Below are 26306 nucleotides of genomic sequence, written 5' to 3'. Positions count from 1 at the left end.
AGCCTCCGAACAGATGTGAAACATCCATCGAGGAAGCAGTCAGACGTAGCAGTTTGACATTTACAATACAGAATGCAATAAAAAACTACAAAAGCACACCATTATAACAACAACAAATCCATAAAGCGTTCAGTCCATGCATCACTTGTGTGTGGAGAAAGGAATCTGTAGGGTTGACAAGACTGTATTTCCTAAATCCACGTCATCACTAATCCTCAAACACGAAGCAGTCGTCAGATATGTTCCTCAAACTCAACGTTCATGAGTCTCCGTCTCAGATGCTCCGCTCCTCCTTTCAGGCGACCTTACTGACGGGCCTGGAGTGGCCGAAGACCGGCAACCAGTAGGGGATCCTCCCTCGGAGCCAACGATGTCACACGCAGTCCGCGGCCACGTGGGCCGCTCCCGGGAACGTCCGATCCCCCATTCTCATCGAGGTGTTCCATGTGAGACCCCGCTCCATCATTTCGGCGACGAAGGAATACAATCTGGATTATTGGATTGCCATACTTTTTTTTTTTACATCTCAGTTTTTACTCCAAGATCAAACATCACTCTCTCACTTTGACAGAACCCACGGGGGACGACGCCCAAACTCCAGTGCCACAATGTCGTACTTTGAAGTTTCTCAAAGCTTTATGATTCAATGTAAGATGTACCTTCAGAAAATAGCATCACAATCAGTTTCCAGGGCAACCGGGTGCTTCTCGTTGCTCGGCTTCTCTCTCAGGCGCCGTCGAGGAATCCACTGGATGAAGAGAGTCTCTCGGAGGAGTCGTCGTGTACTTTAGGAATTTAGTTTCTGGAAGTGTTATTCACCACTCAGAGTCTAGAATAAAAGAGACTCACCAGAGACCAGATGACGAGAGCAGAATACTCTCCTGCATCATTTTGCCACCGAAAGAGATTTGAGGAACAGTTCTTTATTTTTGGAGGCACACTTGTTTCATGATATTATTGTGTGAGGATTAAACAAATGCGATATAACATACGATGTAGTTATATTCAGATGAGCTGGCTAGTGGATTTCCTTCAGTCAGAGCACTCTGATTGGCTGCTGGATGTAGTTTCATATGTATATCTGTATCCTTCTTCTCATCTAATAAGTGTTTCAAAAAATGCCTAACGATTGACACGGATACGGACATATTTGGCTTTTTTTCCCTAAACTTTGGGATCTCCACTGAAATTGAACATGAAGTTCTGTGAATGAATTTTAACTGAGCGGCACAAGCTTGTAAGGACTAAACCTTTAGAGGTTAAAATATGCCTGCAGCATTTCAAACCATTTAAAGGATCGTGTTAATTTGGTTACCAAAACTACAAAATCCACCTCCAACTGTACCTTGTGTTCCATTAGCGAGGATGGTTAACGGCCGACAGGAGCGTTTCCCCTGCAGCCTCCCCCGGCCTCCGTTTTCACCCGGACTCAAGAGGACATTAATTCACCTCGAGGGATGAATGTCAGAGAGAACGCTGACATTCAAATAGAGCTGAGCCACACCTCACTTTCTATTCATTTGAATTTGAACAAGACCAACAGCTACTATAATATATCAAAAGTCGAGGAGGAAAGTGGTTGTCGCATCGGTACTTTTCATTCTGTGCTCATCTCTCAGTCTCTCAGTAGAATCTCTTTCAGGCCTCTTTAATCGGTGGATGAAAATGCTCTTGAGAAGTCACATCAGGGGGATCTTCGCTCCGGATCGAGCCCAGACCACTGTGACCGGATTCAACATACAGTATAGCCGTGTGTTTTTCACGACCAATGCAGTGGATATCTGGATATCGCTTCATCAGGATATCTGAAACATTTCTCTTCCCTATAATGTTGTGTGTGTGTGAGACGTTATTCGACACACCTGCCATACAAAGATTGGGTTTATGTGTGAATGGGAAACGACAAACAAATGTAAATATGCGAGTTATGACTATAATATGAGATATTAAGCATGGATTAAGCGTCAAACAAGTTTACAAAATATCAGGAGCTGTGATGTGAAGTGCGCTGAGTCTTTAAAATGAGTGATGTTGAAGCCAACTGCCCCCTGCTGGCGGACGGTGGCAACAACCGGAGTCATGAACTTATCCTGTAGTTTCATAACCCGACTGTGATTTCATACCTTTAATCGCTGACTTTTTAAACAGTCAGCTATAGTTTTGCCAGTTTTACAGCTCGTCTTATAACTTATATCGTCAACTATCTCAAACATCTGATCAGGGACATAGAATAGCAGAGTCATTTATATGTTTCCAAGTTATTTTTAAGATTAGTTTACATATTATTATGATTGCAGGCAGCAATTACATGTCGCTTAACACACTTGATTTCTTTTACATTCTCAGTTCAACACACATTTAAATATGCCAGTTGGCTGAACAGTAAATATCAATTAAAGAAAGCATTTCTTACTGGAATTAATCTATTCTATATGTCTATTTTCAATGCCACAGAAACACGATACACATGTGTTGGCCTGTATCTTTGTTTTGAAGAATGTATTTAATTGAAGAGCATCAGAGTAGTATAATAAGGTTATATATTTGAATCTGTGTTCATTTTGATGTCCTGTAGATATGATGTAAGAAATACGACTGAAGAACAATAATGGAGCCTTTTTGAAGAGATGGGGATGGGATGATGTATTTATATATGAATCAAAGATGCACCTGATGTTGCATTCAAACCATGTGGGAAAGATTGTTTTCACGTTGATATTTTTACAACAGTGGATAAAATGCGTCGTGATGGACCCAGATAGTTATTCCCAGACTCTGTAGTTCTCATCTTTACGGAGCTTTAGTTGATTGCTTTGGCTTTCTTTAACTTGACTCTTCACTCAACTCCTCAGCGCATTGTGTTTGGCTGCCAAAAACAACAACAAACACGACCCAGGCAGACACGGTTCAGGACTATCTGGTGAAGCATTTAGAAGCTCAAGAGTCAAACATTTCCCGACGGTGTTGGTAGAGATTAAAGAATAGAGCGAAAAGGGAGATATTGTTGCTACATGTGTGTGTTGGCCAAAAACACAGCTCCATATGAACTACAACGTTGCTGCTCATACGTTTACCCCGTGGACTTACAGCTGATGTTATTGTCGCCACACCTTTGTTTCTGATGCCCCCAAAGTGGTCAAGAGAGCACTTATTGCAGGTTTTAATCCAGACAATAAAATCCATGTGAAAATCATTTTTATTTGAATGTAAATTGGCATTATGAACATGGTCTAACGAATTAAACTACGCCTACGTTTTACCATCTTTCCCACATGACATGAACGCACCATTAGTGTCAAAATCAGGACTTGAACCCGTTGCTCCCGACCCAGAAAACAAACATCACCCAAAGGAGAATTTATCCCGACGTGCCCCAGACGGACAGCTTTTCACCAGAGGCTGCTCGGCTCTGACCCCCCCCCCCCCCCCCGAGGTGGACTTTGCTGTAACCAGGAATAGATTAGAGGCCCACAGGCCAAGTGAGACATCCATCACAGAAGCAGAGGGGGATGCGTGCCCGTCGCCTGAGAGTCCAGATGATTCGTGACCGGAGGGAACAGAAGCTCAAGGTGTTCGGTGGAGGTTCATTCAGGAAGCCAGACCGTGTATCAGGTCAAATGAGGTCACGCCTTTTCCTTTCTGCAGTTATTTGGTGAATGAATATCAAAACAATACTTCTTTGTTGTTGTTGCAAAAAGCACACATTTTAAGTCACATTGTGGTCACTCCTGTCTCAAAATGGTATTGTGACCCACCCATGAATGAGAGATTTCATTTAACTTCACGCTATGGTGCTGGGGGAAAGAGCACGTCCCCGCTGTAAGCGGTTCAACTGAAAGAATTGCAGATTTACTCTATAAAATGTGTAAATAGCTTATTTTTTTTCCTTTTGTATATTGCTCTCTTCAATTGGATATACTATAGAAGTCAAATGGCGACTGATATATATTGTCTATGGTCTATTGGGTTAAAGGTTTTTAAAAAAAGGCTCTAATCTCAATATAAGTATTTGCTTACAGATTGAAACAATGTGCTGCAGATAAACTTCATATTTATTTGTGCCGTTTCTTCTTCTTCTTTGAAGTCTATAAATAAGAAAAGAAGCTGCTTTAAGAAAAACGGTGTGAGATTTTGTGACCTCACTCGGCCGCACACTGCCAGATGACGCCTCGTGTTTCTCCATCGTCGCTCAGAACCCATCAGCTTCACTCTTGAACAGAACTAAATATCTGTAAAGATGTGGAATCGTTTCCATCTGGAACGCAGCTTCTCGGGTCGGTCAAGAAGTCGTGTGCATACATGCAGAGGTTTATGAACGGGAGAAAAGCTTCTCATGTTCGTCTGTCTTTCTTCATTCAAACATCTGCCAGGACTTTTGTGTACATTCTTTTTTAAATTTATTATTACGCCCATCTGTACGGTTATGATCCCCTCCCTTCCTCCCTTGCTGCCAATGTAAATGTTTTGTACGACTACATGGTTTGTATATGAGAAAGTGAAACTGCATTATTTAAAAACCGTGTCAAACACAAGAAACGCAAATATCGTCTTTGTTTTTTTGGGTCATTTGTAAAAAGAAAATAAATTAACTGTGATGGAACACGATTTGACCAAAGTCTCAAGTTTTGTGCATCTCCGGCCCGCCACATTCAGGGTCCACTTTGAGAATCGGTAAATTGGATTCTCGTCTCCAGTAACACGGTCCTGTATTCTACTGCAGACCCGCCTCCCAGCTCACGGTGTGCTCTCGTGGCGAACAGTCCTGCAGTGAGATGAGTCACTGACGGTGTTGGGAAGCCCGCTCTTCCTCTGGCCCGCTTGTGTTTCCCCCTCCTGGAGGATGGAGTCGCACACCAGCAAACACAAACACACACATTTCAACCGCGAAACATTAATCCTCGACACGGATGTGTGCGAACTCCGGGGGCCCCGCATCTCGGCGTCCCTTTGCACTCGCCTATTTGTGTCCCTTGTTGCCTTTGACTTTCTGGATATCCTTGGAGTTGAGGACCAGCATGCCGTTCTTGAAGCGGCCCACCTGACCCGAGGGGGCCGAGCCGGAAGTAGAGGACACCCTCCTCTTCTTGGTCCTGTTGGAGAAGGCAGCGCAGTCAGACCGGTTTCAACCACTCAGACAAGAACAACTCTCTGGACATTTTGTTACGACAAATCAAAATACTGTGTTTTCTATCCATAAATTATACATTTTTTGATTAAGTATGCATAGTGGGCTCTCAAAAACTACATAGATGATTCCAGCATGTACGATATCTCAATAAAAAACAGATTTAAAGACGATCGTACAGACAATATTTGCTGATGTTTGGTTTTAACCCGTTTCAATACTCTTTACGTATCAAACTCTATATGTACAGATATATTCAGAGGAGCCGCCTTCACACACCTTTGATTTTTCGGCTTCTTCCTTTTCTTCAGGTCCTACAAAGCAGCGACACGGGATACAATTAGAACAGGTGGAGTACGATTCATTTCCTTCGTTATTAGCACTGTCGTGTTAAAAAAACTAAAACACTTCAAAATGTGTTGAGGATTTAATGGAAACACATCTTCATTTTAAATAACAGAATACATCTGCATATAATACAAGTAAAGCCGCAGCAGTTTGTATTCAACCTGAGACTGACTGAAGGGGCGGGTCTTACCGACTGAACCTCCTCTTTTGCCTTCTGCTTCTTGTCTTGGATCCGCTGCTGCAGCATCTTGTAGTTGACGTAGTCCTTCTTGGGAGGCTGATGAGGAGAAAACAATTAACTCGTGAATTGGTCACTAATAGGTAGAATATGACTTGAGACAAACTGTTTCCTTACTCGGGCTCCCAGCATGACCGCCCTGTCCTGTTCAAACACACGCTGCTGCTCCTTCTTGTAGCCCGTGATTCCAAACCGATGGACCTCAAGACGAGTCTGATGCCAACAAAGAGAGAAACAAGTGAACTCGGTGACAATTTCCACATGGTTTGAGTTTAGTTTGAGTTTAGTTTATTTCGATGAGCAAAATATACAACAATCAGAATTCAACAAAAGAAGAAAGTGGCTGACCGAAAGGGTCGAGGCTGAAGCTATCTAGCTTATAAGTGCCCTAGCGAGGAAGCTACAAAATGAAGCAATGAGAAGAAACAAGTCGCCCAAGACTCTTTAGAAAAACAACAACAACAACAACGCGTACAGTAAGTTTTGATAACACACTCACCTTTTCCAAGTTGAGCTCTTCTAGCTGGTCGCTCTCGTTCTCCTCCGTCATCTTCTGAAGGACGGCACAAAACCAAAAGCATTCATTTGAAATCAATCCAATTAACATTTCTCAAGCAAAAAAACTCAAACGTTTGTCGATTTCAGCTTCTCAAATGTTCGGATTTATAGATTGTTTGTGGTGTATACGATCTTAAATAGGTTGGGTTTGAATATTTGGTTGAATAAAACTATTTAATCGTTCTTAGAGTATATTACGGATGCACCTTTTCCAATATGCTTCTCTCGAATATTTAGCACTGGCGGGGCAAGACAATGCACAGGCGATGCACCTGAAATAATATATTATAAAGGAAGTACATGCTGAGCTAAAGTCGTAGACGTACGGGTATTTTGCTGGGCGCTGTGGTCTGTTTGGTTTTCGGGTTCTTTCTGGGGTCCTGAAACGTCACAACCTTCACATGGCTCAGCCGCTTGATGGTTGGATCTGAGGAGGACGGGACACATTTAAATACATACACACATTTGGTCAGCTGAGGACATATAGGCTCTCATGCTATGACATATATAACATTAATATGACAAATTATCTGGATGCCTCTGGCTTGATTGCTGGAAGCAAGATCAGTCATTGGAGGATAGATCCACCACATGCGCGTGTTGCTGCCGACCTGTTTGCTCAGTCGATGGCTGCTGCTGCTGCTCAGCTCCGGCAGGATCCTCTCGGTTGTTTTCAGAGTCACTGCAGGTATTCGTGACTGCAGGCAACTCCTCTTCTTCCTCACATCTTTTTCTTTTGTTCTTGAGCTTCTTTTTGGATGCTGCTCCATCTTCTGGAATATCGATCCACAACAAAAGAGTGAAATGAAAGTCTCCCTCAAGTCCTGAAACAGGATCAACTTTATACAAAAAGACAATAGCTGAATGACATCAGCGTGCGTCTCTGTTGATTACACGTTAATACAATGTAGGCAACACAATATGACAGCTGTGGCGTACATTCTACCTTTACAACGTTCATAATGACATCATGGCGATGACTTCTTCAACCATATGCGTTTTATAAACAATCACTTTTACGACTTGATTGAACGTGTTTGTGTGATCGGGACAAACGGGGATCTCTGATTAACGTGAGTTCAATATTGCTCAACGTACGATACGTGACACAATACATACATTATTCTCGTTTGACTATAGAGTCAGAGTGACTACGGACAACCATATAAGAAAGAGTTAGCTCACGCTAGCTTGCTAACAACACGCAGCATTTCAATGCATGCTAGTAAACCTAGCATAGCTAGCTAACAACACTTACCAAACTCGTAAAGTTTATCCAAAACGTGCTCAAGAAACAAACAATCTTCGTCCTCTTTTCCTTTCATTTTAAGCTAAGTGTAGAAACCGGAAAACAGCTTAAATAAAAGCTATTAATGGGACTCAACGATATCCGCCGTTTCACAACATAGAACGTAACGCTAAAACACGTGTGACGACGGTTGATCCTCTCCGGCCACCGTAGTTGCGGAAATGCCACTGAAACGCAAGTTAATACGCCCCTGTGAAGTTATCCTGTTCAACAACTAAAACATATTAAGAGGCGGGAACCGCACAAACACCCCTGGACGCATGAGTTCACGGGTCGCAGCGTGTGTTTGTAAATAGTGGCAAAGAATGGCATCCGGCGATATTTATTCGGTAAGTATGCTTCGCTTTTATGAGCTCACTCGGCTAGCTGTCGGCTGCGGCTCAGCGCTCCTGCTTGACGTTTGACTGATACAATCCGAGTCAATGCACTGAACCTATGGAACGAAATGGCATTGAAGCGAACAGTGAAGGGGTCTTTAATTTAGCAGTTTTGCTTAGCGACATGTTGTCACCGATACAATTACTTTTAAGCAATCGTGCAAAAATACAGTAGGCTTTATTTCCATAGAACCGTCAGCTCGACCACTCTGACGTCACGGGCCGGTGCTGCTCTGCTCTGCGGCTGCGCGTGTGACGTGTTCGTTGTTTGTTCAGTTTAATTGTGTTAATAGTACATTTATTGCCTCTATCAGCAATATGTAACGTTGCAGATGCAACGGTATTTCCCAACAAGGGCTTCTCCACGTATTCCGTCTATATTGCACTTTTTACTTCACCATACACTCAAAGAAATGACTCATTGGATGAACTCAATTAAATTGTTGGCAGGTTTTCCATCCAATAATTATATGCAACTCCAACTCAAATTTAGCACATCAGTGCAATACAATGTAATTAAGTTAGTCCAACTCATTTGTATCAAATACATCTAAAATAAAATAACGATATTCATTAAATTAAATTAATTTGTGTTTGTCCAACTCAAAATATAAACAAACTAACTAACTAAGAAAATATGCAAACTCCACACAGAAGGAAAGCCCCGACTGGGATATGAACCCACAGACCTTTGGCTTTGAGGCGACAGTGCTAGCCACTACACCACCATACAGCCATGTAAGTGTCTTCACCTTGTTAACAACTGATTTTCAGCTGGCGCATGCGCAAAGGGTAGTCCTCAATGAAACACATTTATTTTGAGTTGATATGCACACCATCTAACCTAAATAAATCTAATAAATGAAAGAATTCATACATTTTGTGTTCCACCCATTAAATATAAATATCTATTTTTGTAATTGATTTATTTAAATGTATCAAACAATATTTAAATGTGTCACCTCGAAGAAGGGCTTGAATCGTTTTTGTGAGTGTAACCTAAATAAATCTAATAAATGAAAGTATTCATACATTTTGTGTTACACCCATTCAAAATAAATATCTTCGTTTTGTAATTGATTTATTTAAATGTATCAAACAATATTTAAATGTGTCACCTCTAAGAAGGGCTTGAATCGTTTTTTTGAGTGTAGTTGTGTTTTTTGGTACAAAGGAGGTATTGTCATAGATTAAACTGATCAAATGCAGTTGGCGCCACCTGCAAGTACAGCAACAGCATTACAATGCTGTTATTTATTCACTGTTGTGAATTTGTTCACAATATGTTAACATATGTTATGGTAAGGCACAACGAAGAAATATTGATCCATGTCTTTATTCTAATATGTATTGTTTTTCATAGCAAAGAGACCCTATGCTGAAGAAGAGAGATGACTTTGAGGACATTTTGGAGGAGAGGAGGAACTCCAGCGACTTGAGATACGCCCTCAGGTGCTACACTCCGCTCCTGTATCAAGGCATGCCGCCCTGTAAATCCAGCATGCTGAAGAACATGGTGCTGCAGTCGGATACGCTGAACTATGTCATCAGTCAGGTGAGACTGGTGGTCTGACAGCAGGTGGAATTTCTGGTTATGCCTGATGGAAAAGATAAGATAAGATAAAAATGTATTCGTCCCGCAGTGTGGACATTTACAGGATTACAGCAGTTATGGTTTTTTGTGCAGCAAACAATGTAAACAAAAAACAGTAATACTGAAACAGAAAGAATCTACATGGTTTTAAGATTACACTCAAATGTTTGCTGGTTTGTAAAGAAGTGCCTCTTTTTCTTTCGTGGACTTAAACATTAGACACAAAATAATTAACTTTGTTCTTCTCTTTGTATCGATTACATTTATTTATTAATCAGCACACAGAGAAACAATTTCATACAGCTGTATTAATCGTAGGTTAAATATGTCACCGTATTTCAAGTTAGCACAGACATGTAAGTTTTCATAACTAATTTACGGAAAGTAGATTCCTAATTTATAACAAAAATGGCTCATGGCTGTAAGATACTCAAAAGTATAATTTGTAAGGGCTATTGCGTATACACAGCATATACCATGTTATTAATTTGGCAATTACTATTCACCTTTCTAGGATAACAAATATATATTATTTGATTTCATACATCGTATCGAATCCCTATATTTTATCTTCTGCCCTCCCATTTTTTACTTGCATGATTTGATTTTGATTTTGAATGAGCATTGTTTGAGGGAGCCTGAGATCAAATATGTTGACAGCTGTTTCTCTAATTGTTGTTGATATGAATATAAAGAGCTCGAAGCTGCCAATCTGAGAGTAGAAGGAGTACCATGATCTGGCATGTCAAATACATGTCTCAGATTACACTTTTAAAAAGTTGTAATTGTTTCATCTGACCCCTTTTTGTATTTGGAATGGTCCAGGTTTCCAAAGACACGGGCAGGAGGACCGATGACGTCCAGCTGGAGGCGTCCGCCATCTTGGAGGAAATGGCTCACAGTCTGCAGCTCAGCACCATTCGCTTCTTTGCCTTCACACTCTGCAAGGTCTTCAAATCCTTGTTCAGGAGCATCAACGTGAACGAAGAGGGCATCCAGAGGGTGAGAACGCACGTGTGACGCTCGCCGAGAGAACGAGCGTGTGAGTGAGACGGTTGACGCCTCATCTCCCCATCGCCGTTAGCTCCAGCAGGCCATCCAGGAGCACCCGGTGGTCCTGTTGCCGAGCCACCGCAGCTACATGGACTTCCTGCTGATGTCGTACCTCCTGTACACCTACGACCTGACTCTGCCCGTCATCGCTGCCGGCATGGGTGAGCACGGAAGAGAGCGAGATGCACATCACGTGCAATATTGGTTGACTCTGTTTGAGAAAGGTGTTTGTTCTAGATTATTGCTTTAAAAAAAAAGTTTGCATATTTAGTGTTATTACCTTCGCATTGAAAATGCGGAAGGTTATGTTTTGATCGCCGTGTATTTATTTATTTATTTGTTTGTATGCGTGTTACTCGCATAACACAAAAAGTATTAAACCGAATCGCATGAAATTTGGTGGGATGATTGGTTATTATCCGGGGACCATTTGATTAGATTTTGGGATCGATCGGGTCAAAGGTTAAGGTCATGAAAAGGTCAACATCTTCTTTTTACCATAGCACGGTCAATTTTTATCCAATTAGCATGCAACTAATGCCAAAATGTTCATAATTCCATGCCCAATCTTGTGATATGCGAAGGTATGCGCTCTACCTAGTGCCTGTTCTAGTTATATCTGTTTCATTTAATCAAAATTATGTGCAGAATAATGGTAACACTCCTTAATTTGATGCAGTCCAACAGTGTTTTTTGTATTTGTCCGTGTAGACTTCATGGGGATGAAATTTGTTGGTGAGATGCTGCGGATGTCTGGAGCGTTCTTCATCCGGAGATCGTTTGGTGGGGACCAGCTGTACTGGGCGGTCTTCTCGGAGTACGTCAAGACCATGCTGAAGGTGTGGAGAATTTTCTTTCCTCCTAAATCTTCTTCTTTTTCGTCGAGAAACAAAAAAATGTTGTCCTAAGGTCAAGGAGTTGTGTCATTTTCGAGTGAGGCCATTTCCATGGTATTATAAAGCTCTTTTCTTCAGTTATTTCACAATGACGATCAGTTAATAGAACTGATTCTTTTCTTTTTTTATCATTTGTGTTTAATTTTTTAGAATGGCTTTGCACCGGTTGAATTTTTCCTCGAGGGCACCAGAAGCCGGACGTCCAAGTCTTTGACTCCAAAGTTGGGTAAGGTACAAAAACATCAACTGTGGATTCTCCGAGTTTAAAAAAAGAAAGAAGGGAAAATTAATCTCTAAATCCACAAGCCACCTGTCAGACATCTGCGGTTTAGTGTAACCTGTTCATGTTAAAAAAAATCAATGGGACAAAAGTGAAAATGTTGTGAAATATTTCAATGACGGCATCATTTTTTATTCTCAAATTGAAAATATAAAAGAATATTATGCATGCATGTTTCTGGAAATATTGTAACCTTTTCTGCGATGCAACTGAAGAGACGCATTTGATTGCGTAACGTTTTTCTCCTGCCTCCCTCACCTCTCTGTCCTCTCCCAGGTCTGTTGAATATCGCCATGGATCCGTTCCTTAAAGGCGAGGTGTACGACGTGAGCGTGGTCCCAGTCAGCATCAGCTACGAGAGGATCTTAGAGGAGACGCTTTATGCCAGAGAGCTGTTGGGTATTCCCAAACCCAAGGAGTCCACTTCAGTGAGTCATTTAAACGTTTCACAAAACGCCTGAAGTCGAGTTTTTTTCCTTTTTAACCCTTGTGTTGCCTTCGGGTCAATTTGACCCGATTCAATGTTTAACCCTCCTGTTACCTTTATATTTACTAACATATTTGACCCTTGAGGTCAATATGACCCCAGCTATTAAAATCTCCAGAAAATTATTAGAATTAATATTGTTTTCCAAGTTTAAGTGTGAGGTACTTTATGTTTGTTTGTTGACTCCCGAAAGAACACCGACATTAAACATTGAATCGGGTCAAATTGACCCGAAGGCGACACGAGGGTTAAATATTGAATCGGGTCAAAATGACCCGAAGGCAACACAAGGGTTAAGTCAGAGTTCATGTTTCCTCAACATCCAATGCGTTGCACATAACACCCTCAAGTCTTATCCTCAAGGTTTCCTTAAAATATTCAGCATTTAAGGTTTCCTCTTTATCTTGGTCTTACGCAAAAGGATTCCCTTAGAGCTGCACAAAAGGTCTTTGCATCCAAAGTAAGGACAAAAACACAACGTCCTACTGACTCTTAACCTCAACATGGCTGAGTTCATGGCCATAAATAAAGACAATAAACGCGTCCCGAGACGAGTGTCCTTATGTCCAACAGCGTGCCGCGTTATCCATCCATTTTAAAATGCCCATTAGTGAAGTTGGGGGATGAGACACACGGCTCTTTAAAGTTGCCAGATTCTCAAAAGTGTGCAGGATGACAAACGGGACCCACAAAAAATAAATACAAATAATATCAGTGATTGTCCAGTTGGTCTGCATTCATGAAACTGAAGTTGCCGACATCGTACTTTCTTTTATTGTATTCCTCAAGATGTATGAAGTCTTTACTCTTTAGATGAATTTGGTGTTCTCGTCCTCAAGGCCAACTTTGTGAAACGATAACAGAGACAACAACAGAACCGATAACGGGCTCATTGTGCAAACAACCGGTCTCTATGGAAACTGTAAAATATCACTGCTGTGAAACTTAGTTCATCCTATAGAAATATAGAAAAACTATAGAAGTTATTTTTAAGGGATTCCGTGCAATTCGGCTAAAAACTAGATATGCCTCGTACTTGAGAAGAACACCTGCAGTGTTTATTCAACCAGCCCATGATTTGTTTTTGACAGTTTCTGTGTTATTGTTATGCCAAACCCTGACAGGTCATATTATTCAGCCGGCTCACCTGTGCTGAGACGGAGCTCCCTGCTCATCACTTCATCGGCTTGTTCTTCTTTCCTTCTGTAGGGTCTGTTCAAAGCCAGAAAGATCCTCAGTGAAGACTACGGCAGTATCCACGTGTACTTTGGTCAACCTATGTCTGTGAGGCGTTTAGCTGAGGGCCGAGTGAACCGCCGCCAGTTCAACCTGGTGCCGAGGTATGATGCGTGTCGTCTCAAGAACCTCAGGGTGTTTGCATGGTCCCCGTGTCTTGTGCCTGCCTTAATATTTATATCAAATCTCCAGTAAACGCCTCAAGTCTGCTCTTCATTCTGTTTTGGGTGGGCATCGTAACAATGTGTCATCTATCAGAACCGTCACAACTATTAGAGCTTTCAGGGTTCGTACGGTCATGGAAAACCTGGAAAAGTCATGGAATTTTAAAATGGTTATTTCCAGGCCTGGAAAAGTCCTGGAAAAAACTTAAATCATAAAAGTTTGGGAAAAGTCATGGAAATTGTTATAATCACGTGTTCATTTACGCCGAGTTTGAAATAATTAATACGTTTTTTAAAGAAAGACGCTCTAAATATAAGCCGGCGTACGCTCTCAATACGCACAATTTTCAAAAAATTTCATGTTTATACCGAGATTTCAGTTTGGTCATGGAAATTTGGTTTAAAGTCCTGGAAATCCATTGGTCAAAATGTGTAAGAACCCTGGCTTTACCTTTTGTCTGGTACTAAAAACATGGATTAACTGTAATAATAATTCCCTTTGAAGACACATCCCGGGGAAGCCCGGCGAGGACGTCCACAGCTTTGTGAACGACTCGGCCTACATGCTGGTGCGGGCCCAGGAGGAGAACATGGTCCTGAAGCCGTGGGTCCTTCTGGCCTCGCTGCTGCTCCAGAACCAGGCGGCGGGGCAGAACCGGGGGCTAGCGCTGGACCAGCTGACCGCACAGGCCGTGTGGCTCAGGGACCTCTCCCGGCAGTACGGGGCCTTCCTCCACTGGCCCGGTACGCAATGCGCCCGCAGCTCAAGCGTCCAGTCGCACTGCTCGGCTCTCTGTGTGCTCAAGTGGGTCGTTGTTCTCTCCTTCAGACCAAGTGAGTCCATCAGAAGTCGTTTCCGCCAGTCTCTCCCTGCACCGAGGTCTGGTGAGGATCTCCGAGGGGAAGGTCCAGCTGGCAGTGGAACAAGGTCTGTGTTCATTTGTTTGTGTTTCTTGCTTTTGATTTCATCAGGGCAACGACACCATGAGATCACAGCGTACATGAAGGCATCCGGCCGTCACTTAATCATGAAAATCACCACGATAATAATAAAGCTCACAATAAAACTCTATTTGTCTAACAGCCTTTTATACAATGCATGCATCAAGAAGAGCTTTAGAATAAGCAGACAAGAGACATATAATTAAGATAAACACTGAGAGAACTAGAACGGGCACTCGGTAGAGCGCATACCTTCGCATATCACAAGATTGGGCATAGAATTATGAAAATGTTGGCATTAGTTGCATGCCAATTGGATAAAAATTGACCGTGCTATGGTAAAAAGAAGATTTTGACCTTTTCATGACCTTGACCTTTGACCCGATCGATCCCAAAGTCTAATCAAATGGTCCCCGGATAATAACCAATCATCCCACCAAATTCCATGCGATTCGGTTAACAACTTTTTTTGTTACGCGAATAACACGCATACAAATAAATAAATAAATAAATACACGGCGATCAAAACATAACCTTCCGCATTTTCAATGCGAAGGTAATAAGATGAAATGGAATACAAAAAATGTATAACATAAGATTCCGAAATTAAACCCACGAAATGGTGATGTTATTAAAATCGGTGCCCATATATTTGCAGCATGCGGATGTGCATCAATAAACACAAAGATCTCCTCTCTCTTCTACTCTGTTCTCTTTTCCACATCCGTAGTGGAGATTATAATTCGTTAAAACAAAAGTATGAAGCCTTAATGCGCCTCCTACCATTCTGTTCTCTGAGTGCTATAAATAAACCAAACAGAACCGTCTTGAATGCACTGAAGTAAACATGTTCGTCTATCTCAGAACATCTGTCCTTACATGGTCCAGTACCTCCAGAGCGACTGTCCTGTGATCAGAGACCGGTACTTTAAGTACAGCGTGACTCAAACAAGTTAAGCTGAAGTGTTCTAAAACTGTCATTAAATCTATCTTTAACCAAATGTTCTGTATTTGTCAGTTAACTGTCAAATACAGAATGTCTAATGTCGACATTCAGTTAGGGAAGTTACTCCGTCGCGGTGGTTGCACGTTAAGCAATTTTGATTTGGAAATCAGCCTAAAAAATATATCCGAGCACGATTTGAAAGACATTCTGCCCACAAAGCTAGCTTTTATACAATTAAAACTTCCATTTGCTTTTTTACTCTTAAGTGGCTTTGAATACAATATTTATCAACATGTGTAGAAATAAACCAAATAAATAAATAATCCACAGTGATGTGAAATTTTTTTAGAAAATCCAGGGTTAAACACTGAACTGTAATTAAGCATTCATAATCACTGTATAAACACTTAATAATAACTGGTTTACAACAAACTTTGATGGGTATTTGTAAGCCGATATAAGGACAATTCTAACTTTATAATAATGTGCACCATTAGTCAACAGCTATATTAACTGTTTTACTATGTTGTCATTCATTTGTTAAATGTTTATATACTGGTCATTAACACAAGACAGCTTAAAATGAAGTGTTGCCAATGCATGACATTATGTTATGTCATTTCCTGACCTTGAACCGTGCCCTGAAGGACCCGAGGAGCCTCACAGCGCCGCCGCCCTGGAGGAGAAGCTCTTGAGCAAGGCGGTGGTCGTCCTCTCCTGCGCCTCCTACAGGAACCAGGCGCTGCACGTCTTCCTCCGGCCGGCGCTGCTGGCCTCAGCCATCCACGCCGCTTCCTCCACCCAGAAACGTAACACTGACACACACACACACACACACACACACAGTTTACTTGTTTAGAAACTCTGCAAGCTACACATTTAATTGAATTTGAACATGAATTTGATTATTATTATTTATTTTTTTCAAAAGCCGCCCATCATGCATCTCATTTTGGCGGATCCCGCGCATGCTCCTCATTATTCTCCTTTTGCAGAGGTGGTCTTCAACAGTTTCAGCTTCCTCAGAGACGTGTTCTCCAATGAGTTCATCCTCTGTCCTGGAGCTACAGTGCAGGTCAGGAGACACATTTTGATACTGCTGTGCCCCAAATAAATATCGGCTTAACGCAGAGAAGTGAATATGTGAATATCTGATTGTGTGGCCGTAGCTTTGATACGCGGCTCTGTGCTCCGCAGGACTTTGAGGAGGCCAGTTACCTGCTGGTGAAGACCGGAGCGCTGCAGGTGTCCCAGCAGGAGGTGGCGGTGACTGAAGGAGGACACCGAACACTGGCCTTCCTCGTCGCGATGCTGGAGCCCTTCTTACGAGGATACCAGGTGAGGGTTGTGTGACACGTGTTGTGTACAGAGGGGTAGTTGTGTGCACATTCATCGGTTAAAGGAAGAGAGGAGTGTCTGCACGTTGACTCTGAACTTTTATTGTTTCTGACCTATTAGATTGTTTTTCATTCAGTTTTGACATTCTTCTTTTACAGCTCAGTTGCTAATTTGCATTATATATAGATAAAGTTTATTAAGTTAAGATTCTATATCTTTGACTCGTATATAGACTTTAAAAAAACATAACTGCGTAATCACAAGGTTGTATCAGACTGCATGTGTACTCTGGACACCGTTTATTTTCCAAGTATCTTTTTCTGACCGCGTGATATACTTATATCCTTACATGGAATTAAACTTAATTCCATTTATTTGATTGTGCAGATGCATGCATAAAGTTTATGCAAACATAAAGTTTTTGCAAACATCCTGCTTGTTATCATTATCGACCAGAGTTGTGAAGGAAAGTTTGTGTCAAACTTCAGATGTCCTTTTGAGAATGCTGATAACTGTGTGTGTGTGGGGTGTGTCGTTTGTGTGTGTGTGTGTGTATACACAGGTGGTTTGCCGGTTTCTGTGTGAGGAGGCCACTGAGACTCTGACAGAAAAACAGTTTATTCCTGCTGTCCGGAAATTCATCATCAAACATCTTCTCGCAGGTTTTTTCTCCTTTTTAAAAGTTTCTCAAATAATTTCGGCCATGTTTTGTGATTTTTTACTTTTAAATTTTGTACCTCTACAAATTGCATGTTGTAAATGTGTGTGTGTGTGTGTGTGTGTGTGTGTCTGTTATCCAGGTGGACTCAGGCATGTGGAAGTGCTGTCATCTGACCTTCAGAAAAACTCTCTGGCTGCTCTGCTCAGACTTGGAGCTGTACAGAAAATCAAAGGGTACGTTTGTTTTGATCACCTTGAGCGCCGAGCTCAAACTACAAATACATACTTTAATAATGACATGCATACAGAATATTAGAGGGAAGACCATCCTCTGGAAACTACCCACATGTAATACCACACACAGCGCGATACCTTTTAACTGAATTAATGGTTTTATGTGTATGATTATAATGGCCATTATATACAAGATATCATATTAACATCGTTTGTGTGCTGTCCAATTTTTGTCAAATGAATTCCACTCACAATACGAGTGCAAGGAGGTGGAAAGAGAGTCTGTTACCATAAAGCGAGATTAAGGAGGCGCTGGATTATTAACATGTAATAATTATCAATATTTCATTTTGGAATATCGCGGTCATTGACATTACCGATATATTGTGACACCCCGACGTGAAGGTTTAAAGTCATTTGTTCAGGTAATTGCAGCTTTTGTTGTCTAATTGATCTGTAAATCGTTTTTATCAAGTCAATCAGATTTATTTAGGGGAAAATCACATTTGACTCAAAAGGGTTTTAAAACCTGAATGTCGAAGCCAAAATAAAAACAAATGTAATTTATTGTCATCATGCAATAACGGTGTTGGACAACAGATTGTCGCTGTAGCCCTGGTTACTACACAAAAACAACATGACAATCAAAAAAAAAACAGCAGCCTGCAGTGCATTTTGGGAATTTGGATCAGAAGGAATGTAAACGGTCTCTATATTCTCTGGAAAATCAATTTTTTAAATCCAATCCCCTCGACTGTCAAAAAGCACTGAACACACACACACACACACACACACACACACACACACACACACACACACACACACACACTTCCAATTTCCTTTACCTCTTATGGCAGGGGTGCTCAATACGTCGATCGCGATCGATCGCGGCGACCTGCCAGTCGATCGCGGCGTAGTATTGGTAGATCACATGACATAAAAAAAAATTGGCCCGCCCCCCTGTCACTTTCTCTATAGCGCCACATTACAGCAGCAGCATGTCATTTCTGTCTCTACGTGTCGCGTTAACAGTCCTCTGCCCGCCGTCTCGTACGCCGCGGAGCTTCCGACACCGGTTTGCGCGCATCGGGACGGACGGAGCAAAGAAAAAGTCACTAGCACCCCGTCAACAACTCTTCTCGGTCGCGCGTAGGTGAGCACACTTACTAGCCCCCGTCGGTCGATCGCCTTGACTTGGTCACATAATAAGTAGCTCGCATGCTGAAAAAGTGTGAGCACCCCTGTCTTATGGCATCCGGCCATGAAGACAGTTTGGGTTTTATTTACTCTGAATAATCAACAAAGAGCAGTGGGAAGCAATTTCTCTGGAACTACTTTCAGACAAAGAAATAGTCCTCGTCAACTCAAACTTGATTTTCCGCTGAATGTAACCACTCAATGTTTTGACTCCAGCGAGGCTCCGGGGACGTTGAAGGTCAACACGGTGATGGTGAACTCGTTGGAAGACGCTCTAGGTAAGAAGCGAGCCGTCGGTTTCGCAGCCGGAGGGAATCCATCGTGTTTTCATTCTCACAAATCTCCAACGCGTCTCTCTCTGTCTAGGAGGAAAACGGCTCCCCGAGAACGCCGTCGTCGCTCGCCTCTGATTCGGCGACCTCGTGATCCAAAAGGAGATTGAGGAGTGCCGGTTATTCCTTTACCTGCATCCAGCGGCGTCTCGGCTCTTTCCTCCGCCTGGTCGGCCCGCTGCAGCCAAACTAAATAATTGCTATCTGGTGGTAGTTTAATTTGTTTTCTAATTTCACCATCTCCTCTTCCCCTAATCTTTCAATGAACAAAAAAGCTTTCATACGTGTGCATAAAGCCAGATGGGGAGTCCGGCCTGCGGAGGTTTATCGGCCGGCACTTTGCACCATTTAGACAAACGGACCGTTTGCTGTGAGCCGCCTGGCGAACGCTTCTGAATGTGCCAACTCCACTCAGTGCACTTGATGAGCGTCCTCTAGCGCTCGGCGGGGCTTTTCTTTTTCGTTATTCTTTTTTTCGTGTCTGATTACTCGCCGTTAGACTTGTCTCTTTTATTCTGAGCACTTTAATGATTTTACTCGTGCACTGCGGCGTGGACCTGTGTCATAACACGCCTTCGACGCAGCGCTTTCGCTCTTTTCTTTTGTGGAACAAAAGTTCCTTCGAATTGGTGCATTTGAAGACTTGGTTGGTTACATGCTTTATCTTTTGGTTAAAACACCTTTTCTTTTGCACCGGTTGAATATATTTGACTTGCCTACTTTGAGAACAGCTTGTTCGAGGTGTCGTTGTTGGATTCAAAGCCGCCCGACACACACGGCTTCATTCGTCTGTGCAGTGGAGAGCGGTACGCCGGACTCCAGGGGTGCATAGTTGCCAAACTCCATGTGAAATAGCAGTTAGTTATTCAACTCACTCACAGCGACACCAAAGGAACACGTTTGATGTTTTGGTTCAATGTTGCAGATTATTTATATATTTTCTCAAGGCTAAAATGGAATAGAATATAAACTTTATTTATATTCAAAGCGATACACACTTGACGTGGTTTTGTTACAGGGAAGGGAAGAAAGCCAAAATACAGTCACATATGAGGCGTAGCTGAAAGACTCTGAGGAACAATGCTCAGAAAACGCCCCTGAAGGGGCGGGGCTTCTTCTAACAGAATCAGACCAATGAGGTGACCTCGTTAACAGACGTGTTCAGTAGGGTGTAATTAATAGAACCTTTTTTTCAAATCCGATTAGTTTTTGCTATTTTGTTTTGTAATGAACATTTTCTTTAAAGCCTTGGATCTTAAAATCCACAGCTGGCAACAGATTTGGGGTTTTACAGAATTTGGCAGAGCGAGAAAAACAAAATACAAGTTAAACCTCGTGGAATAACCTAACAGCCACACTTAACTTTCACTCGAAGCAGACTAGAACATAACTTTGTATTTTTTTGTTTTTTTTGTTGCCAATATGAAAGCTGATTTTTTAAAATATCTCTCTATAGCCTTTTGTTCTCTTTAAACGGGCCATTGTGTAGCATTTGAGAGGATCGATTAGCAGAAGTAGAATAACATTTTCATAACTCTAGTTCCACCAGAAACTAAGAATGAGTTTTCATTTGCTTAAAATGAGCCCTTTATATTGCCACATGTTTTCCTCCATGTCCGTCATGTGGCACTGCCATTTTTCTACGGTGGCCCAAAACAGACAATTCAAACATTGGCTCTAGAAGGCCGCAGGAGGTCGTGGTGCCGCTGCCATTTAAAAAAAAAAACTTAGTCTCGACACAAAGCAGCCACAAATTAAAACCGCAAATGTGAAGTTCTTCTTTTTCCAACACAAACGCCACCTCCCAACTTCTTTGATCACCACATTCTCCAGACACTAACTCTAGGGGTGCAACGGATCATCATTGATCCGTGATCCGTTCGGATCATCTATTTCGGTTCGGCACGCGCATGATCCGCGGATTGATTTATGAAGAAAAAAAAATTGTGCGCATGCTCAGTCCACACACAGCCGTAACACGTGGCTGACATAGCGATTGCTAACATAAAGAAAAACCTGCAACACAGCGTGGTCATGGCGAGCGGAGGAACAGAAGAACTAGAACGCCCCACATGGAAATCCCCTGTTTGGGAGCATTTTGGCTTCCCTGTCAAATTGAATTCAGAAGGAAAGAGGTTGGTGGATAAAACCGTGACGGTGTGTAGGCACTGTGGCACAAGAAAGTCATACAACAGTGGAAAGTTTCCTGGAAACACATCGAGCATGGCCACGCATTTACAGCGACATCACCCCGGTGTTTCACTGACGGGAGTGAAACCGAAAGCGGCTCAACAACCGCTCATCACCGCGGCATTTAAGCAGCCCTTCCTCCACAATCAGACCGGGCTAAAGCAATCACAAACGCTATCGGTCTGTTTATAGGTGCTGACATGAGGCCATATTCCGTTGTGCAAAACAAGGGATTCAAACACATGCTGAACGTGCTCGAGCCACGTTACGACATCCCGTCGCGCACCCACTTCAGCGATAATATTGTGCCAGGTCTGTATGAGCAGGAGAAGAAAAAGGTGGTGGATGAGCTGTGTAGCACCCTCTGTTGCACTCACAACAGACGGGTGGACGTCGAGGAACGGTGAGCTATGTGACAATAACCGCTCACTTCATCACAGCAGACTGGGAGATGAGAAGTCCGGTGCTGCAGACACGCCCCTCTACGGAAGTCACACAGGCAGTCACCTTGCGCAGGTACTGACACAAGCAGTGGAGGAATGGAAGATAAAGAGGCCCACTACTAATATCCCAGTCACAACTGATAATGCCAAAATCAAATAAATGCAGTGAATGAGGCAGGACTGGGCCCACAGATAGGGTGCTTTGCACATGTAGTAAATTTGGCATCACAGAAGGGAATCTCAGTCAATAGGATGGACCGCCTCCTTGGGAGGATCAGGAAGGTGGTTTCCTACTTCCACAGAAGCACAACAGCTGCTCATGTGCTTAAGACAAGGCAAGAAATGCTAAAGCTGCCTACTCATAAGCTCATACATGATGTCCCAACAAGGTGGAACTCCACTTATGATATGTTAGAGCGTTATCTGGAGCAGCAGGCAGCTATATACTCTGCATTGACCGACAAGACCCTAAAGAAAAATGTCAAAGACATCATAACCCTTTCTGATGATGATGTGAGAGTGGCAGAGGAGGTCCTCCAGGTGCTTAAACCCCTTAAAACTGTTACATCTCTGCTGAGCACTGAAACGTTACCATCTGTGTCAATGATCCTTCCGCTGAAAACAAGGATTCTACAATCCATGGCTCCAAGTGTGGAAGACAGCACCATCACTCAAGATGTCAAGACTGCCATTAGAGAGGACCTGAAGCCCAGATACACTTCACCCCCTACTCTACAGGACTACCTCCACAGATCTACTGCCCTGGATCCAAGGTTTAAGTCCCTGTCTCACATAGACCCTGACCTACGCCAGAGGACATACAGTGACCTCACCACTGAGATTGTGAGCAGTCTGGCCACTGAAGACTGTGATGAGGTAAAGGAAAAAAACATTATTTTAAAATGATCAATTTAAATCTTCATACATTTTTTATTTTCAGTAATAATGGCATTCATTTAATGTTATTGCCGCATTTTTCATGTTTATGAAACATGAAAATAAATAATAGGTTTAATTAATGACCTATTCTTTTCTGCAGGGTCAAGCTGCAGAGCCAACAGGAGCAAACTTGGACACATCTCCTCCACAAAAGAAGTCGGCGTTGGCAGAGCTTTTGGAGAGACCTTGCCAGCAAAGACATGGACAGCAAGACTCCTGCTGACATCAAAGAGGAGGTGGCATTCTACCTGGCAGCAGCGGCATTGCAGTGGATGGTGATCCACTGACATGGTGGAAAAGCAATGAGTTTAAATACCCTCATATTGCTAAGATGGCAAGATGCTATCTCGCTGTGCCAGGCTCTTCAGTTCCTTCCGAGAGAGTGTTCTCAACAGCAGGGGACATAGTGACTGCAAAGAGGTCCACACTCTCCCCAGACAATGTAGACACCCTTGTCTTTTCGAAAAGAATTTAAAATTATAAGCTCATGTATGCTTTGTTTTCTTTCTTTAATTCTTCTTTGATAATAATGCTCTTGTTTCAAGGAAGATGATGTGCCTTCTTATGTTGCACTTTAATTTGTTTTTTATTAATGGTCATTGGTCCATGTTTAAAGGAAGGAGATATGCCTTTTTATGTTGCACTTTAAGTTGTTTTTCATTGATTATGTTGAAAAGAAGATGTTAATTGTACACTTTAAGTTGATTTTATATATTTCAATTGAATAATTTAAAAGTGTTAATAAACAAAAAGACAAAACATGTTTATTTGTCTTGTCTATTTTTTTTTTTTTTTTTGCTGATCCGAAAAATGATCCGATCCGTGACTCTGATCCGAGGAACGATCCGAACCGTGAGTTTTTTGATCCGTTGCACCCCTAACTAACTCTGTATGTTTTTTGAAACGTGACGCACTTCAACTCGCGGAAGATAACCAACTCCAAAGTAGCTCTGCAGCTTACGTTCGCAGCAGCATCCTGCCTGTGAGAACGTCTCCTGTGCCAGTGTTTTTTCAGTGACAGCTTTTTATATTGGATAATGACTCCTGTGTGTGTGTGTGTGTGTGTGTGTGTTGGGTGAGGTCTTTTACTTCTAACTGTACAGGCTGATTAAAGCATGTTAATAAAGTGTTTTGAAATACAATATTTCAGCCCAGATTGCGTCTCTTCTGTCGATAAACAAGTTGCTCAGATCGATTTATAATTCACTCCATCGTTGTTTTACATCCAGCGTTTGTTTGATAGTCAAATCTCTTGTCTTGGATCAGTTTGATCCTAATTGATTAAAACATGATGTGTTCACTCAAATGATCAGAACATCGGAGTTTTATAAATTATGAGCCGCTGTTTGTACATTATCTGTTAGTCAATTGATTATCCACCAGTGGTGAAGAAGTATTCAGATCCTTTATCCAATTAAAAGTACTAATGCCACACTGTGAAAACACTCCACTATAAGTCTGAAACATCTGAGACTATGTTTAGTACAGCAGTGGAGTAAATGTATTTAGTTATATTCCACAAGTGCAAACAAATGATCTAGTCTGGAAGACGCTATCGGTGAGAAATCCCTTCATGCAACCGACCTCTAGGTGTCAGACTTGCCTCTCTGAGCCCTTTCTTCATGGCAGGTTGTTAATGTGTACACACACACACACACACACACAGAGAGCAGCATTTGTCATGTTTTGTGGCTCTGCTGCTGAGTCAGAGACTGCTGCCAGCAAAGCCACCACTTTCCATCCGTATTGCCCTTTCTCTCACACTCACTCAGTATCTGACAAATTATAGGTTCATCTGAAGTTGCTTTAGCAAATTGCTTCTACACACACTCCAGTCCATCCATCCATGTCCTCCTCCTGCTTTCTCTTTCTCTCCATCCATATCCGTCTCCCCGGTGGTGGTGTATAATAGTGTCAGCCACAGCCATATCAGCATTTTATCTGCTACATTATGACAAGGTGTATGGAAGAAGTGTGTGCTTCTACACACACTCACCCAATACACACATACAGGAGGGCAACACCCTAATAAACTACTTTCTGACCCATGGCAGCCACCGGGAAAACGAAGGCAGTGGACAGAAGTGCATTGCATTTAGTTTTGTTCCTTTAAATCTTGTCGGTGTTATTGCTTTACTGTGTGTGTGTGTGTGTGTGTATAGGCGTGACTAGGCTTTGGTGTTGTGCCCGGAGGGGTTTGTGGAGGTCTATATGTTGGGAATTGATTGAAAGAGAAAGGGACCCTGGTGTATAATGTTTCAGCAGTTAACCTTAGGTAATGGTAGGTTGATGGATTCGGCTCATTTGCTGCAGCAGATCCTGTTTATCAGCGCTGCGCTGGAGGCCGAGGCATTTACATAGAGGAGGGGGAGCCGGCACTCAAACCCGCATATTCGGTGCCTGGCGGAGATCCCTGTGGAGATCCCAGGAGATCCCAGTTACTACTACACATTTCAATGTTTACTCATTCAAACCAGATACAGAAAGGAGAACAGCTGAGCTACTATTTCATCATCGAAACATCAGTATTCTCCCCTCAAACCACTCGTATCATTCTTTAATTGACGAGTTAATTCAATTCACTTTATTTTGTATAGCCCATTATCACAAATTACAAATTTGCCTCGGAGGGCTTTACAATCTGTACACTCAGAGACATCCCTGTCCCAGGACCTCAGGAAACACTCCCAAAAAATAGAGAAAAAAACTTTGACAGAAAAAAAAGAAAAATGAATCTTCAGGAGAGCAACAGATGAGGATCCCTCTCCAGGATGGACAGAAGGAATAGATGTCATGTGACCAGAAGGAATCATTACAGAGTTACAACACAAAGAGAGGACAAACAAAGATTTCTCAGGAATTAAACATCGTCCATAAACGACACAGGAATTGAAAAGTGAGTTCCAACAGTTCGAAGCGAGACGAACACGTGATTTATTCTGCTGAGCATTTGTTTAGTTTTTCTTGTTGCCGTTTCCTCCGGTGTACTGGTCACTTTGACCCCCTGTGTAACTGCATCCTCTGTAATGGTGAGACGTGCTGCACGGGGACAATTTTATACCTCAAAATGTTCCATGGGAGGACTTTTAGTCCTTGTAATGGATTTTTAATTTGGACAAAGCAGCCATTATCATTCCTGCATATTGTTCTCATTGTATTGGTAAAGAGTCAGTAGGGATGATCTGTGTCTTATTTACATTTTTCTGCTACTTTGAACATTACATTGACTAGAATTCAGATGGGAAATGTTTTGTTTTCTCCACAATTACCGAACATGCGATATTCTTTTAAAATGTAATGTATTGATGAGGATCAAACTACAGGTTCTGAACCTTTTTGGCTTGTCAACCAATACAATAATAAGTGTCTTCGATTAGAGTTTAAATTCAATCTTTCACTAGAGAACAATTACTGTTTTTC

The 26306-nt window shown here is 42.1% G+C and overlaps 4 protein-coding genes across 6 annotated transcripts in view; 3 read left to right on the top strand and 1 right to left on the bottom strand.

Annotated features, from left to right (window-relative positions):
* The window catches only part of LOC130202945 (E3 ubiquitin-protein ligase TRIM9), a 43133-nt gene extending 38528 nt beyond the window's left edge, over positions 1-4605 (top strand). The window contains exon 11 of the mRNA XM_056428841.1: positions 300-4605. Within this exon, the coding sequence (XP_056284816.1) occupies positions 300-347 (48 nt within the window). The 3' untranslated portion in view covers positions 348-4605. The remainder of the gene's footprint in view (positions 1-299) is intronic.
* c12h1orf131 (chromosome 12 C1orf131 homolog) lies at positions 3179-7689 on the bottom strand. 2 transcript variants are annotated; one of them, XM_056428843.1, is made up of 8 exons: positions 7528-7689; positions 6881-7039; positions 6596-6696; positions 6211-6264; positions 5829-5924; positions 5664-5750; positions 5405-5439; positions 3179-5090 (listed from the first exon to the last, which is right to left on the bottom strand). In XM_056428843.1, the coding sequence occupies exons 1-8, from the start codon at positions 7592-7594 to the stop codon at positions 4958-4960; spliced, it is 732 nt and encodes a 243-aa protein (XP_056284818.1). In that variant the 5' UTR covers positions 7595-7689; the 3' UTR covers positions 3179-4957. The 2 variants fall into 2 exon arrangements, with proteins under 2 accessions (XP_056284818.1, XP_056284817.1); XM_056428842.1 differs by having other exon boundaries at positions 6881-7042; positions 7528-7687.
* An 82-nt stretch (positions 7690-7771) lies between these two features.
* On the top strand, positions 7772-20440 carry gnpat (glyceronephosphate O-acyltransferase). Of its 2 annotated transcripts, XM_056428839.1 has the most exons (18): positions 7772-7907; positions 8610-8693; positions 9319-9510; positions 10375-10551; positions 10634-10763; positions 11314-11441; positions 11649-11724; positions 12055-12206; positions 13475-13605; positions 14171-14409; positions 14495-14593; positions 16201-16362; positions 16549-16628; positions 16751-16891; positions 17454-17553; positions 17692-17785; positions 19199-19260; positions 19349-20440. In XM_056428839.1, exons 1-18 carry the CDS (start codon positions 7884-7886, stop codon positions 19390-19392), a joined length of 2115 nt encoding a protein of 704 aa, XP_056284814.1. In that variant the 5' UTR covers positions 7772-7883; the 3' UTR covers positions 19393-20440. The 2 variants fall into 2 exon arrangements, with proteins under 2 accessions (XP_056284814.1, XP_056284815.1); XM_056428840.1 differs by lacking the exon at positions 8610-8693 and having other exon boundaries at positions 7779-7907.
* Positions 20441-22101: 1661 nt separating this feature from the next.
* LOC130203029 (zinc finger BED domain-containing protein 4-like) lies at positions 22102-23109 on the top strand. The gene is made up of 2 exons (XM_056428927.1): positions 22102-22823; positions 22987-23109. Exons 1-2 carry the CDS (start codon positions 22200-22202, stop codon positions 23107-23109), a joined length of 747 nt encoding a protein of 248 aa, XP_056284902.1. The 5' UTR covers positions 22102-22199.
* The last annotated feature ends 3197 nt before the right edge of the window (positions 23110-26306 follow it).

The sequence above is a fragment of the Pseudoliparis swirei genome, chromosome 12 (assembly GCF_029220125.1).
Source record: "Pseudoliparis swirei isolate HS2019 ecotype Mariana Trench chromosome 12, NWPU_hadal_v1, whole genome shotgun sequence".
NCBI lineage: Eukaryota > Metazoa > Chordata > Actinopteri > Perciformes > Liparidae > Pseudoliparis > Pseudoliparis swirei.
Note: the sequence above shows the minus strand (reverse complement) of the source record. Positions and strands in the feature narration are given on the sequence as shown.

What these genes read in the sequence shown, in the direction of transcription:
- c12h1orf131 (XM_056428842.1), bottom strand. Translation starts at nt 7,594, where the DNA reads ATGAAAGGAAAAGAGGACGAAGATTGTTTGTTTCTTGAGCACGTTTTG. An exon ending in AAGAGCTCAACTTGGAAAAG is followed by an intron (nt 5,925 to 6,210) that starts GTGAGTGTGTTA and finishes TGTTGGCATCAG; the next exon opens with ACTCGTCTTGAGGTCCATCG. An exon ending in AAGAAGCCGAAAAATCAAAG is followed by an intron (nt 5,091 to 5,404) that starts GTGTGTGAAGGC and finishes CTTCTCCAACAG; the next exon opens with GACCAAGAAGAGGAGGGTGT.
- gnpat (XM_056428839.1), top strand. Translation starts at nt 7,884, where the DNA reads ATGGCATCCGGCGATATTTATTCG. An exon ending in GGCCTTCCTCCACTGGCCCG is followed by an intron (nt 14,410 to 14,494) that starts GTACGCAATGCG and finishes TCTCTCCTTCAG; the next exon opens with ACCAAGTGAGTCCATCAGAA. An exon ending in GTCCTGGAGCTACAGTGCAG is followed by an intron (nt 16,629 to 16,750) that starts GTCAGGAGACAC and finishes TGTGCTCCGCAG; the next exon opens with GACTTTGAGGAGGCCAGTTA.
- LOC130203029 (XM_056428927.1), top strand. Translation starts at nt 22,200, where the DNA reads ATGGACCGCCTCCTTGGGAGGATCAGGAAGGTGGTTTCCTACTTCCAC. An exon ending in CCACTGAAGACTGTGATGAG is followed by an intron (nt 22,824 to 22,986) that starts GTAAAGGAAAAA and finishes TCTTTTCTGCAG; the next exon opens with GGTCAAGCTGCAGAGCCAAC.